Below are 16202 nucleotides of genomic sequence, written 5' to 3' on the forward strand. Positions count from 1 at the left end.
ACATTTATTTGTAAAGAAGCCAACAGTAGCTTTTGGAACAGAAATTATTCAAAAGAATCCTTTGTACCTTTCAGAGTCAAGTAGATGGATATGAAGTTAATCGTTTAGTTGGAACATCTGTACAAAATCTGATACATTGGTCACAGGTAAGTGCTTTGGGAAATAATCAACTGATCTGGAATAATAGAATTTGTAAAAAAAAACAAAAAACCTTCACACCCTAGATATATATGGGTTAACATGAATCTGCTTTACATGAAGGTAGGGTTGCCAAGTCCAACTCCAGAAATATCTGAGGACTTTGGGGGTGGAGCCAGGAGACTTTTGTGATGTCACTTCCTGTGATGTCGCTTCCCCTTCCAATGATATCACTTCCAGTACACTGCACTGTGGCTAATACAGACAGGCAGCCCCTCTCGCTTTTTTTTGGGGGGGGGAGCGAAAGGACGCCCTGAAATGGCTGCCTGCCTGCCCTTTAAAGTGAGCAGCTGACGGTCGGATGCAGGTCACCTGTTAGCAGTATAGACCACAGTCCCTACTCATTTATCCACAGAACTCTGTAAACCATTTTCTACAGGGGAACCCTATTGCCTGTGTAGAAAATCCCTCTTCAATAATTCAGTTTTGCATCATTTGCAGAATCCTGGGAGAGTGGGTGTTTCAAAAATTCATACTTTAGACAATTAGTAAGATCAGGATTATGCAGTTACTACAACACTTTGCTCACCAAACCACCCAAAGAAGGTGCTCCCTCTAAACTGTGGAGTCTTGTGAGCAAAAATTCTACTTGGTGAGCTACTGGCATTAAAGTTGTGAGCGAGTGATTTGGCCACTGCATCAGTTAGTTTGCTCTGTAGCCATCCTTCCTGAGCTAAGACAAAACTGTGTGAGCCGGAGGCTAAAAAACCAGTGAGCACCTCAAAGGGAAGACTCACAGAGGTTCTACTGCCAGTCCGCCAGTCCGCTTTCCTAAGTCCATTCCCCCAAAACATTAACCATGTGCCCATACCCCAGGTGGTGGTGATTCCTAGGAAAGTGTGCACATGGGCTTGCCAACTTTTTATCATTGTCGTTGTCATCGGGATGTACTAAAAGGAAGGACAAGATTGCCCATTGGAAACAATGGGAGAGACTTGAAGGCCCATTGGAAATAATGGGAGCCAAGAATGCCAATTGACTTGCATAGGCTCCATTGAAATACATTACAGCTCAAGAAGAGTTGCAAAGAAAATCTGGAATGGATTTTCCATGAAGGTCTCTGGTCCCAAATACACTGCTCTGGGACTGGAATGACAGGCCCCAAAGTGGAATGACTGCCCCTGAGGGTAGAAGGAGTGTTCTGAGACTGGAATGACAGGCCCCTCAGTGGAATGACAGCCCCTGGGGGTGGCAGAGCAGTGTATTTGGGACCAGAGACCTTAATGGAAAATCTGTGGTGGTGGCTGTGCGATTAGCACCTGGGAGAGAGAGGAATAGATGTGCGCGAAGAGGGGGGGAGCCAGATAGATGGAGCTGCCACAGGAAGCGGCGGCGCATGAACTGCGAAGGCTCTCACGGGATGAGAGGCGGGCCACGTCGACCAGGGCGGGGGATCGGGCTGGTGGGGGGAGGGAGCGGAAAGGGGTGTGCACGCCTGCCTGGCGGCCGGTCTTGCTCCCCAAAACCGGGGGGGGGTGTTTTGAAAAGCCGGGTGTCTGGGGTGCCGGGTGCGACTCTGCTCTGCTCCCCACCATCACCTACCAGCCGCCCGGCGGATCAGGATCCCCTGAGGCTGCCCAGAAAAGAGCCGTCTTGCAAGCCCTGCCGACCCGCCAGGCAGGCACCCCAGGACCGGGGCTGACAAAGGGAAACACCCGCAGAAGGAAACCCCGTTGGGAAAGGATCTAAACACACACCTCCGCCAAAAACGCCAGAGCCAAATTTCTGTCTTCGGAGACTGAATGGAACTACTTGAGAGTAAGCCTGCCCAGGCTCCGTCTGCAAGGCTTTTCCCGCTTTTGCAAGTCTGAAGCCCTCCCGGCTCTCTTGCCCTCTCCACTCTCCCCTCCCTTGCTCGGCCTCTCTAGCAAATAGTGGCGGCTTTAACCCTTTCTCTGCTGCAGCCCCATGAAAAAAAGCTTCCGGCCCTTTCCCGTCAAGACCCCGCGGGACTGGACTTCCGCCCGGCCCTATAATGCAGCTCAATGGGGCTCCTCTGGAGTCACTCCGCACAGAGGGACGGGGGTCTGTTCTGCCGTCTCAGAAAAAGGAGGCTGAGGCGCCCGTTCCCAGTTCCTTCCTCCTCCACCTCTTCTGAGAACTGGGAAACTCAATGCACGGGGGTAGGTGGCGGGCCACGCTGCGCTTTGGAGGGCGGAGTTCCCCCTGGGGCCCGATTCCGCAGTGGCGGAAATCAGGCTTCCAAAGCGGGGGTTCAATTCAACAATTCAATTCAATTCAAAACCTTTATTGGCATCGATCAGAATCATAAACAGTCACCCTTCAATTCATGGGTTTAACACACAGCTTCCTCATTATGAGGCAGTTGCAGAACTTAGCCACCGCTTCAATAACCTCTATATTTTGTGAAGCCAGTAAACGGTACAACATTCTGTCATCAGATTGCATGACATCCTTCTTAAGAATAGCTTCTAAATAAAGTGCCCGAATGTCATCATGCAAACTACAATAGAGGAATACATGTTTGATTGTTTCAATCTCCTCTGAATCACAATCACAATACCTAACAGAGTAGGGGATTTTCTTAAATCTTCCTGCTAAAACCGCAGAGGGGAGCACGTTGAAGCGGGCCAGCATAAATGCTCTACGCAGCTGTGGGGAAGTCATATCCGATAAGTATTGTGCAGGGGTGTTGATCGGAAAACAAGCCCATCTTAAAGGGGAGCATCTACCAGAAGCCAGGGCTCTAAGTTCTTGCATTTCAATATCAATTAATCTCTGTTTGAGCAGAGCAAAGATGTGTGTTTCAGATAAGGACATCATATCATTCAAGCATAAGCCTATTGAGACAATTTTCCTTTCTATAGCAGCAAACCATTCAGAACAATGAGACTCTTTCAACAGATATGTAATCAGGCTATTGGGACAGTTCCTAAAATGCAAACGTAACCAAAATCTGAAAGTAATTATCCAAGCCCTTGTTTCCAAGCGTATCAAATTAACTTCCAAACAAATGGCGGCATAGGGAACACACAGAGGTAACCCTAGTATTTTCCTCACAAAATTGGATTGAAGTTGTTCTACCATTTTGTTAAAAGCAGTGATCCAAATGGGTACCCCATAAAGAAGCTTCCAAAGCGGGGGTTTATCCGCCCCCCGCCCCCACTTGGCAGCCCTACATGAAGGTGGACAAATTTGCATACATATGTCACCACTTCAGTAATTACAGCAAAGATATCAGATTGAATCTAGAGGCTCCATTTGTACCTTTCATCATTTGTCCAGCAGAACAGATCTCTTCCAGTAGCGGAAGGTACCTTGAGCCATGATCTGTATATTTCCTTAGATGGAGAGCAGTTACCTTTTGCAGAGTGGGTTGATCTTAGAACCAGCTTTGCAGTTTGAAAAGCAGGTTGGCACAGTGTTGTAGATATTAGATTCCATGTCAGAAATGAAGTCAAATGAGGAGGAAGTTCTTGTATTTTATTGTAATGAAATATGGAAAACAATTAGGCCAAAGGACCCATCAAAGCTGATTGCTTTCTTCTCAGCATAATTAGAAAACATGCCTCTTTTAATAGGAAAACAATTAGACCAAATAGTCAACCAAAAATTGACAACTTTCTTCTTTTTCTTCTTCATCTTCTCTTTGAGCATATTCTGAACATATTCAGGAAATACATAAAGTTAAATACTTAAAATGACATCATCATACCATCATCATGGGAATAATATTCAAAAGGCATAATTGGTTACAAAAACTTAAACAACATTTACATGAAAATCTCCTTATTGGTCAAATGTAAGAAAGGTGTGTCTATGCAATGGCGTCACATATTTACTTGACATGACCTAAGGCATATCGGCTAAAGCTTGTTCTTCCCTAAACAAAAGTATTCATTACTGATATGGGACTAAAATCCTATCTGACCCAGACATTGAAAGGTTTGCCCTAAGAACTACAGAATCATGAACTTTGTACCTATTATGTTGTCTGCTAACAATATCAGACCTACAAGAGGAAAGCCTTCTATATAACAGGCCTTTCTAACATCCTAATAAAATATTACTTAAAGAATAAATCTATAAAAACCAGATAAATATAAATATGAACAATCAAGAAGAAGAAACTTATATATAAAAATCTTTATATCCCCATTCATACTACAACAGTGACAAAGAAGAATGACTTCATTCAGTTGCATTTTGTTTGTCATTTCTTCACCCTTCTTAGACTCAGATGGTCTGGCTATGCTGATTCCTGCTTTTGTAACCTCACAGTTGGACTACTGTAATGTGCACTGTGGTGGGCTTGAAAACAACCCAGAAACAGCAACTGGTCCGTAATGCAGCAGCCCAATTATTGTCAGGGGTAATTTATGGGAACACATCTCCCCCATTTTAAAACACACTGGCTGCCAGTTTGTTTCCAAGTTCAGTTCAAGGTGCTGGCCCTTCATGGCCTACATCAAGAACCGTCTTCTCCCATATATTCCTGTGTTCCAACTACAGGCTACCATCTGCTGGCTGTCCCACAACTTAGAGTGGCCTGCCCGGCATTGACCACAGCCCAAACTTCCATCACAGCTTCCATTCTGTGGAACAGGCTCCTTGAAGAGGCGATGGATCTTTGTGTAGGTGTATGTAGGAGGGAAGATATCTGTTTTTTAAAATGTTACTTGGTTTTAACTAGTAATGTTTTGATTATTATCTGTAAGCCACCTTGAGCCAAGAAGGAATTTAATAAATAAGTGAATAAGTAGAGGATCTGTCCTGCATTGGGTGACTGACAGCAAATAGGGATGCCAGGCCCACATTTACATTCCCCAGGAGCTATTTGGGGATGGGACCTGGAAAGACAAAGTGTTACTCCTCACTATGATGCCCTAGGGATCCCCCAAACTCTATGGTATTTACTGGGTTGGTTCCTAGAAGAAGAAGAAGAAGAAGATTGGATTTATACCCTGCTCTTCACTTGGAGTCTCAGAGCAGCTTACAAACTCCTTTCCTTCCCCTCCCCACCCTGTGAGGTGGGTGGGGCTGAGAGAACTCTGACACAAACTGCTCTTTTTCAAGGACAGCTGTGTCAGAGCTTGTGACTGACCCAAGGTCATCCAGCAGGTGCAAGCGGAGGAGTGGGGAATCAAACCCGGTTCTCCCAGATTAGAGTCTGCACACTTAACCACTATACCAAACTGGTATAGAGCATTGCATGGAGTTAAAACATCAACATTGTTGGTCCCTTTCCCCTCCATTTTCCTCCTGCTGCTGACTGGAACAACAGCAGGCAATGGAGAGTGGGGATGGGAGTTCTGTTGGCCTCAACGGGCACCTGACGACCCTGCAGCAGAGTCCAAGAGAGGCCTGGGCCCACCGATGTTCAAAGAATCTGTAAAGGCTGACCCCGCCTTGGTACAATAACGTAATAAAACTTAAAGCTGGGTTGGTTCAAGTCATTCCCCAGCAGCTAATACAAAACAAAGCAAAACAGTTTTTAAAACAAAGCATATAGTTACTTATTCCTAGCAGCAGCAACACTGGTTCTTATAGGACCGCTGACAGGGAGGGACTGGGGGAGCCCAATGAGGAACAGAAGTTATTTATTTACTTTATGTATATCCCGCCTTTCTCCCCAAGGGAGACCCAACCAGCTTACATTGTTATTCTCCTCTCCTCTGTTTTATCCTCAAAACAACGAACCCCGTGAAGTACCTTAGGCGGAGTGTGAGACAGGCCCAAGGCCACCCAACAAGCTTCCATGGCAGCGTGGGGATTTGAACCTGGCTTTCCCAGATCCTTGTCTGACACTTTAACCACCACACAAGCTCAGCTTCCACTGCAAATAGCATCGGGAGTCTGGAGATAACCTGGGCCAGGATATACCAATTATTTTCATTGTTGGCCCCGAAACTCACATGATCATCCTGAAGCTGGTGGTCGGTTTTGCGATCCCTAGTTTTATTTTCTGATTTATGCCTGCCATAAATGGACAGACAAATGGACGTGGGGATCCTTTTTATTATTTTTTTATTATTATTATTATTTTATTATTTTGTTTTTATTATTATGGATCCATTTTATTATTATAGATGCATGGTAACACCAGCCAAGTGATTTCTTTTATGATATTTGGTTTGGATCAGGGTCATATGGGGAGGGGCAGATGGAATCTTTGTCTATGGCTGTGTCGGCTCTCGGCAGCCCTGTTGATAGAGCCTTCAAACAACCATGGCCCCAGGCAGCTGTGCCAAGAAGCCAGTGGGAAGTGGGTAAGAGAGGGGTATTTTGGGGCCATGGACTCTATCTCCTTACACCTGTGTCATCTAGAGGCAAAGCATTTCCTGACACATGTGTATGGTGATAACGGCATACACTTCACCAAGAGATGTATGATATTTTCCTTGAGGAAGTGTAGCGGCCCCTGTTCAGAGGTATTTGTTGGAAACTGTAACTCTGCATGTAAGAGGATCTGGGAGAGAAAGGGCTAAGAGAATTATTTTTCTTGGATACACTTGACAGTTGGCCCCACCCTCTCATTGATTAGGCGTTTAAGCGTCTTTGGCCATTGCTTGCCTTCTACTTTCATCTTATATAGGACCTCTGTTCTTCTCTGTCTTACATGGGCTTGGAGGTGTAGCAAGTTAACCTTTCTGAAGTTAATCTGTTCACGATAAGTTAAATGTACCTAGATGAAAATGTCATGTAAGATGTGCTTCTATTTTTGTAAATAAATAAAATTTCTTTCTCTTGTTACCGCTGGAGCCAGGTCATCTTTGTCATTTGTTTGAACAGCATTTTCCCCTTAATGGGGAAACGTGGAGGACAGGAGATACTGTGTAAAGCTTCTGTGCTTCCAAGTCAAATGATTTTTTTAGCATTTAACCCAATAGTATTCTGAGCAAGTGGGGGAAGAGGAGCCTTAGCTAAACTAGTTCCCTTCTGTGGCATGAGCAGTTCAAGTAACATTGGGAAGACTCTTGAGCATCCTGAGACATCAGTGCGATGGCCCTGGGATACTCTCGGCTCAGGGACCTGCTTTAGCTCAGCAGAATTCCCTTTAGAGCAGGCATGACTTCCTGACCGTAAGCGTAAATCTAAGGGAAGGCAATGCAGGCAATCTTCCCTTGGGCATAAAAAATTGGCTGGGAGGAGCCTGGGTAGAACATATAAATGCTGTGGGTCCCAGGGTGAAGTCATCCCAACTGAGAATTGCAGATGGTGGAGGAATCCCAGCTTCTGTGTGCTACCCTTAAGGTTATTCAGCTGTGATGATATTATGAAACAACAGGATATTTATTAACTGCTTGTTGCGAATTCTTAAGGGTCTTACCAAAGTTGTAGCCACTTATTTTCTAGCAGCTGGTATGAATCTCTTCAGAATGTATATGGAAACATCACTGCTGAAAATCTTGATTCTTTCTAGGTGATGAAGAGTGGCAAACTCCAAGCTTATGATTATGGAACATTGAAAAACTTGGAACGTTATGAAAAGGTAAAATATTTGAGGGGTGTGTGTTTTTTGGGTTTTCCTAAAAACAGCATAGTGGCGTCTTTCTTATGAAACAGCAAAAGTTATGGTAGTGTTTGAAGCTACTTCAACAGTTTCTTAGTTTTCTGGACAGACTAGCAAAAATAGGGCCATCCCATTATTCCACCCACCCTTCACACAGCTCAGGATATAGCTCTGCCCTTCTCCATTTTATCCTCACAACCACTCTGTGAGGTAGTTATGGCATGAAAGAGAATTATTTGCCCAAGGCTGTGCAGTGGGCCTCAGGACTGAGTTGGGCTTTGAATCCAGTGCTCCGAGGGCCTCCCACTGACCCACAAAGTCAGCCTTCAGCCATTTCCACTTTGAACACGTTTAGGGGACTGTCATGCAATACCCCCGACCTATATTCCTTATCCTGGCTGAAAAGTACGCAGACGGGAACATTGGTCTGGACTTGTCAGGACTTGATACACTACACTGGCCCAGTGTACAGTAGAGTTCTATGAAGAGCCGTTCATGAGCAGAGAAACTCCAGGGCTTTGTGTAGTGGCCTTAAGATGGGCAGCAATCTATTTCCTCACCTCTGTTGTACTTTGGGTAGCCAGTTGCATGACAGGTGGCATAACAATGTGTTAACTAATTTGAGAATGAAGAAGCTGCTGAGTTCATTTCCTAAAAACCTAGGTTTGGTGGTATGATGTTGTGCAAGTGGAAATGCAACCAGTAAGTTTGACTTTAGTGCATGTGGTAGCTGCAGTCTTTCCCCTCTTGCATTTCTGCTTGTGCAACAGCTTTAGCACAAGCTGCCTGGGAACATATGTGGCCCAAGCACCGGGGAGGGCTGAATTTAATCCCAGCAGGTGGACCAGACTGAAAACTGAACACCTCAGATCTGCCTGTTTAGCCCCACCCCCAGGGCAAACCCAGCCAGCAACCTGATTGGCTGGAATGGGGAGGAGAGCCATAGGGGGCATGCACAAGCCAAGCCACACAGGACCCCGGGAAATGCTGCTGCACCAAAGGAGGTAGCATTTGGCCTGGCAGGCCGCCCACCCCACAGGGCACAAAGGGGGGCTCCTAGTAAGTTAGGGACTTGTTTTTTCTGCTTGTGCAAGAGGCTTTAGCACAAGGAAAAACTTCATATCGGATCAACCCATTATGTCCTAGGTTGGTCCATATCATTGTATTCAACATACTTTTTGTTTATGACTTAGATTAGTGAATTCATTGTGATCTTTAGTACTCAGTTTATTTTTTGGGAGGAGGGACATCTCTTTTGGTTTTGCATTGCTTTACTCGTTCCCTTATTTGTCTGTGTCTGGATATGTATTTAGCAGGTATCCCACAGGTTTACATCTTGAAAGAGATAGAATGCCTTTTAAAAACTGTCTACAAATTGTGTGTACATGCCACAATGACTAAAAGCTGATCACATGTTCCATGTTTATAATATGTACCTTGCACTTTAGTTGCTGTGTACAAGTGTGGTGTACCCATTAATTTTGGCACATATAAAGCAGTCCTAAACATTTGGGGGAAGGGCTTGTATAGTTTTTGTTTTTCCAGTAGTGAGGCTGAACCAGATGTGAAGCTGGGAGTTCCATAAAATGGAGTTCCCAACAAATAGTAGGTGCTCAGGTTACCAATTTGGGCAGGGTCTGTGGTGTGAGAATCTGGGTGTAATAAGTATGTCAGTTTTTCATATACCCTAAGGCAGGGGTGTCGAACTCATTTGTTATGAGGGCTGGATCTGACATAAAAAGAGACCTTGTTGGGCCGGGCCATGTGTGTCATAAAATGTAATGCCAGGTAGTGGAAATATAAACTTTATAAAGGACACAAAGGGTTTTTTTAACTTAAAATAAAAACATGCTTAAAACATTAGCACTCTTGCAATATTTTGTTTGTATAACAGTGTCTGATAACTGACACTTCTTGCTCTGAATTACTGCATCAAAATGTCTGTGCTGTTGCAATCCTGAGCATGCTGTTCAGGTGTGTACCTGTAAGCTGCAAACCTACGATGACGCAGCAGCAGCAGAACTGGAAGAAGAAGCAGAAGACAGCCAGTTCCACTGCAGGCCTGATAGAAGCCCTCCAGGGGCCTGATCTGGCCCCCGGGCCACATGTTTGACACCCCTGCCCTAGGGCTTTTTTTCCCCCTTTGATATCTTTCAAGGGATTGAAACTAAATTTTCCAGTCTTCCCAGTTTTCACCATGTGCTACATATGCCCAGATCACAAACCCATTAACTCATCTAGCTAGTTTTAGAATGGCTGTTTTTGCTTCCTTCTAAATTCTTCAGGTGCTGTATCTCAGGAGAAATACCCAGATTTCACTTAAATTTTGCTCCAGGTGAGATCCACTAAGCTTTTGGAACCGCCTGAGAATGTTAATATATAAAAAAACAGATCTGAGATTAAATGATCTGTGTAAATTTGGATATATATCCATCACTTCTTTAAACAGCGACCTTGAAAAGCTGTACTTCTTTGTCCAGAGCCTCAACACTGGAAACTGTGCAGGAAGTTCAAAATAATTAAATTTATTTTAAAATGGTGGAGAACTATGTCGAGTCTACTAAATATGCAGATTTTGATACAAAAATCTAAATTTAGAAGTCAGCTGAGTTCTAACCCAAACTATGCTGGTATCCCTTAAAATTCTTCAGAAGTTTTTCTTCAGGACAAATCCTCAAATATGCTTTATGTGTCATGTTAGGTGAAATTTTATTGGGAATCTGGCTATATATTGAAAAAGTCAAGATTCTTATCTAAATTTGCTTGTCTGTCATAAGTTCTCAGCCATAATTTCAAATGGTTCAGAACTTATCTCAGCATCGTAATCTTTAATGTTGAGTTACATTGATGGAAGTTTCCCCAATGCTCTTTAGACCCTCATTTGTCATCTCACTCAGTATGCATCTACGACTTTTTTTCTATGTTCTTTGAATATCTCTTGCACCACCTTAGGTTCTTGGGCTTTCAACAGCTGTGTGATAGGCAGAAAATATATAGCCATTGTAGGCATAAAAGAATGGCAGCATCCCCATATGGCTATAAATGGAACCAGGGTCCAGATAAGATGAAGGTGTTGTTGGCTAATAATGTATATAATCCAAGATTAAGGTGCCAGCCTGACCTAGCTAGATGGAGTTCACACTTCCTCAGAATAAGCAGGTTGGCAGTGCTATTAGTTGCGGATCTGCAGGTGGAGGCACAGATCTATGTAGCAATTTTCACAAGCAAGGCAGGATTTGGCTCCTGTTATTCATGCACTGATCATGTTTTACATGGGGCTGCCTTGGAAGTTGGTTTGGAAGCTTCAGGGGATGCACAGTGTGGCTGTGACATTCAAGGTAGGCACAGCTGGTCAATGTTAGAATAACTTCACTGGCTGCCTATTTGCTTCTGTGCCCAAGTCATTATTACCAGCTGTAAAGCAATGAACATCATGGAGCCAGGATATCTAAATGGCTGAGCCCGTCCCTTGAGATCTGTGAGGCATTGCTCTTCTGTCTCCCTCTTTTTTCAGAGACAAAGCATAAAGCAGCTAGAAGTGGGGGGATTTTTAGTTGTAGCTCTCCAGTTGGGGCCTGGAGATCTCCCAGAACTACAAGTGATTTCCAGACTAAAGAGATCAGTTCCTTTGGAGAAAAGTGGCTGCTTTGGAGGGTTGACTCTGTGGCTTTATAACCTGCTGAGGTCCCTCCCCAAACTTTACCCTCCCTGGGCTTCACCAAATCTCCAGGAATTTCCGAACCCAGAGCTGGCAACCCCATAACATGTCTGATTTTCATTTTAAGGTATTTGCTGCAAGCCTATATTATAACATGCTTTTTAAAATGGTTACAAGTAACATCTTTTCTAGTCTTATTTGTTTCCTTGATTTTTTTTCCTTTTACTTTTTTGAAAAGACACACCCTCCTGAATACAATGTAACGAATATGAATGTATCAACGGCAGTTTGGAATGTTGGAAATGATGGACTTGCTGACCCTGAGGATATTGCCCTCTTACTCCCTCAAATCACAAACCTCACATACCACAAGTTTATTCCTGAATGGGATCATGAGTCATTCATCTATGGTTTGGATGCTTATGTTCAACTGCATCGTGAAATCCTTAATATGATCAAGGGGTCTTATTGAGAATGAGGTAAACAATAGAGAGGACATGGAGTGTATCTTACAATGCAATCCTGTGCAAAGTCAAAACCCTCTGCTGTCAACCCTCCTGAATACAATGTAATGAATATTAATGTATCAACTGCCGTTTGGACTGTTGGAAATGATGGACTTGCTGACCCTGAGGATATTGCCCTCTTACTCCCTCAAATCACAAACCTCACATACCACAAGTTTATTCCTGAATGGGATCATGAGTCATTCATCTATGGTTTGGATGCTTATGTTCAACTGCATCGTGAAATCCTTAATATGATCAAGGGGTCTTATTGAGAATGAGGTAAACAATAGAGAGGACATGGAGTGTATCTTACAATGCAATCCTGTGCAAACCCTCTGCTGTCAACCCTCCTGAATACAATGTAATGAATATTAATGTATCAACTGCCGTTTGGACTGTTGGAAATGATGGACTTGCTGACCCTGAGGATATTGCCCTCTTACTCCCTCAAATCACAAACCTCACATACCACAAGTTTATTCCTGAATGGGATCATGAGTCATTCATCTGTGGTTTGGATGCATATGTTCAACTGCATAGTGAAATCCTTAATATGATCAAGGGGACTTATTGAGAATGAGGTAAACAATAGAGAGGACATGGAGTGTATCTTACAGTGCAATCCTGTGCAGAGTTGAAACTGTCAATTTGCTTAGACCGTAAGAACTCTGCAAAGGCTTGCACCCTTCTGAATTTCCTTCTGTATGTCCTCTTGACCCAGAGATATTCCCCAAGTTTCTTGTAAATTTTTATGGACTGGAAATTATTTTACCTTCCTCAAAGTTCCCACAAACACTTGCCCAAGAAGGACCTTCCACCACCACCCTTCCCAGACTGAACAATGAGTAAAAACTGGTACTAAACTGAACGGCTAAACTTAACACTGTAGAAGTGTGCAATGACAGACCAGTAACCTGATCTCCCTTCCAAAAGTTACTTTGGGAAGGGAAGGCACTTTATAACAGTGAAAGAGATGTAGGGCTACCATTACATGTACACCATTCTATGCAGCTTGCCCGTAATACAGAGGAAAAGGTGATTTCCAGAGGTAAAGCCTTAGAGGGCCACATATACAGGCTACATCTTGGTGTAGTTTGGTGTAGTGGTTAAGTGCGCGGACTCTAATCTGGGAGAACCGGGTTTGATTCCCCACTCCTCCACTTGCACCTGCTGGATGACCTTGGGCAAGCCATAGTTCTGATAACAGCTGTCCTTGAAAAAGAGCAGTTTCTGTCAGAGCTCTCTCAGCCCCACCTACCTCACAGGATGTCCATTGTGGAGAGGGGAAAGGAAAGAAGATTGCAAGCTGCTCTGAGACTCCTTTGAGTAGTGAAGGGCGGGGTATAAATCCAATCTCTTCTCTTCTTCTCTTCTATTCCTTACCTCTATGTATCACTTTGCTTTCATATTTTTGTTCCTGTGTGTAGCTGATTTCTTAAAACTTTAAGCCAAAGTTATTCAGGCCACACCATTGGGCCAAAGTTAAATACTGCTTAATTCTCATAGATACCTGTAGAAATGTTTGGTCTTAAACACAAGACTCTTCCCCCTTGTACCTGGAATAAAACGTTTCTTGGTCTTAAACACAGGACTCTCTTTCTTTTTCTGGTGTGCTCCCTCTGGCTTTCTCCCTCCCTCTGAAGAAAAAGTGTGCTTATACCTGGAATAAAATGTTGCTGGCCTTCTGAAATGTTTGGTCTTAAACACAAGACTCTTCCCCCTTGTACCTGGAATAAAACGTTTCTTGGTCTTAAACACAGGACTCTCTTTCTTTTTCTGGTGTGCTCCCTCTGGCTTTCTCCCTCCCTCTGAAGAAAAAGTGTGCTTATACCTGGAATAAAATGTTGCTGGTCTTCTCAAAAGTCCCACTAGACACCATTGCCCCCGGCTCTTTTCCTCCCCTTCCCTCCCCAGAGGAGGGGGGGGGGCCCTCAGCCAATCGAAGGAAGGCTTTCTTTCTCTCCTCTGAAGCAGGAACTAGGAGAGACTGACCAGAAAGAGCTGCAATGTAAAGAACAGGGAGCAGGAAGCAGCACACAGGCAGTTGCTCTCGGACTGGATTCAGGCCGTGCAGGGACCCATGGGCCATATGTTTGACACCCTTGCTCTAGGTCCTTCATGCCCTGACCTTGGATGGCTTAGGCTAGTCTGATCTTGGAAGCTAAACAGAGGGTTGGTCCTGGTTAGTACTTGGGTGGAAGACCATCTAGGAGGGCCAAGGTTACACAGAAGCAGGCAATGGCAAGCCACCTCTGTCTCTTGCCTTGCAAACTCTGTGGGATCACTGTCAGTTGGCTGCACCTTGATGGTACTTTTCTCTACCACATCTCCGTAGTAGAATGCGCTTGTATATGCCTTTCTTCTTTTTTGATGATGAGATGGTGGAAGGTGATCCCTTTCTTCTGAGGTAATTGCTGTGGGAAAATAAAAATAGATGCAGATCTTTGGGAGAAATTAGCCCTGGAACAACTGACCCTGAGGTTAGTAAATAAAGCAAAAAGGGTTATAAGACAAATAATACATCTTTAATATGCAATGATTTTGGTTAGCTATGTTCAGGTTGATTTTTTTGTTGTTGCTTTTCTGTGGGAAGCTGCAATTGACTTAGAACCAATATTCAAAGGGAATGACTTTTGCAACTAGTTTTTAAAAATGTATCATTAAGCATATCTCTAAGTCATTATAAATATGTATCCATACAACTGTGAAATATAAAACATTCAGAAAGAGCAACATTTTCCCATAAGCTATTTTTTTGAAGAGAATATCTGAACTTAAGTTCATTGTGTAAAAGAGGAAAGGTGACATGGTGTATGTGTGGGGAGTCAGTCCAGGCACCTCAATGTTTCTGTCAATAAGAAAAGGTCCAGAAATGACGTGGTCTTTGCCCACATGAAGGAAAAATGCTTGTTACCCATTTGCTTATTGCAGCCTCTGAGAATCTCCCAATATCCAGTCGACAGAAGAGAGGTTTGACTTTCTTTCTCTCCTCTGCAAAGCAGAAAATAGGCGAGAATGGGCAAAAGTAGCTGCAATGAAGGAAGCAGGAACAGGAATCAGCAGAGAGCCAGTTGTTCATGGGCTGGATGGGAGCCCTGCATGGGCCATATGCCTGACACCCCTGTTCTAGACTTTATAGGGGCAGCAGCATGTTTGGAACCGTGTAGGCCAGGGGTGTCGAACTCATTTGTAATGAGGGACGGATCTGACATAAATGAGACCTTGCTGGGTGGGGCCATGTGTGTCATAAAATGTAATGCCAGGTATTAGAGATATAAACTTTATAAAGGACACAGACAAACACAATTGAAGATTTTTTAAACTTTAAATAAAACCTGCTTAAAACACTAGCACTCTTGCAATATTTTGTCTATTTAACAGTGTCTGATAACTGACACCTCTTGCTCTGAAATTGTGTCAAAATGTCTGTGCTGTAGCAATCTTGAATATGCTGTTCAGGTGTGTATCTGTAAGCTGCAAACTCAGTGTTCTGAGCCTAGGACCCAGGGGGAAACATGAATTGGCTGGGCATTATGAGCTTTTGTATATAAGTTGCTTCATTTGCCTTCCCCAGAGAAATAACTACAACTCCCTACAAAGGAGATGTGCTGGGTGAACTTGGTCAGGACACACACTCTCAGCCTAATCCACCTCACTGGCTTGTTGTTATTCCTCCTCTAAAATAGTTCACTTTGCTGATGACTTGATTTCGGTCTTAGAAAATCTTTTAAGGGAATTGAAACCTTAATGACTAAATTGAAAGAATTTGGAGAAGTTGTGAGCTTTACGGTTAATAAACAGAAGACCAAGATGATAACAAAAATATGAAAATACAAGACCAAACAAAATTGATAAATAGAACTGGTTTTAAAATAGAAAAAAGGTTAAATATTTGGGTATTATCTTGACAAATATGAATTGTATGTTATTTAAAAATAATTATGTCAAAATCTGGAATGAAATTTAAATTGATTTGTTGAGATGGGGTAATGTGCAAGTCACTTTTGGGTAGAATATCTGAGATTAAGATGAATGCAGACCTGTAGCTACAGTGGGGCATTTTGGGACCTGGCTCCCTGACTTCCTGCCAAGGCCCCCCGACTTCTGTGCAGCCCCCAGGTCCCCCAACTCTCTGGGCCACCTGGAGGACTCCCCACCACCACCCCTTCCCCAAATGCAGCTTGCTTCCCCGCATAGGCAAGCAGACTGCAAGCGCTGCAAAAGTGAGTTTTTTAAATAGTTTTTTGCAGCTAAAATGATTTGTTGAGATGGGGTAATGTGCAAGTCACTTTTGGGTAGAATATCTGAGATTAAGATGAATGCAGACCTGTAGCTACAGTGGGGCATTTTGGGACCTGGCTCC

The 16202-nt window shown here is 43.6% G+C and overlaps 1 protein-coding gene across 2 annotated transcripts in view; it reads left to right on the forward strand.

The window, feature by feature from the left end:
• Window positions 1-12977, forward strand: part of LOC107118323 (lipase member M-like) — a 39836-nt gene extending 26859 nt beyond the window's left edge. For both annotated transcript variants that reach the window (XM_015420626.1, XM_015420628.1), the window contains 3 exons: window positions 75-146; window positions 7583-7651; window positions 11569-12977. In XM_015420626.1, coding sequence (XP_015276112.1) covers window positions 75-146; window positions 7583-7651; window positions 11569-11802 — 375 coding nt within the window. In that variant the 3' untranslated portion in view covers window positions 11803-12977. The remainder of the gene's footprint in view (window positions 1-74; window positions 147-7582; window positions 7652-11568) is intronic.
• Window positions 12978-16202: the final 3225 nt, after the last annotated feature.

The sequence above is a fragment of the Gekko japonicus genome, unplaced genomic scaffold, assembly GCF_001447785.1.
Source record: "Gekko japonicus isolate JY-2015 unplaced genomic scaffold, Gekko_japonicus_V1.1 scaffold1050, whole genome shotgun sequence".
In the NCBI taxonomy this organism is placed as follows: domain Eukaryota; kingdom Metazoa; phylum Chordata; class Lepidosauria; order Squamata; family Gekkonidae; genus Gekko; species Gekko japonicus.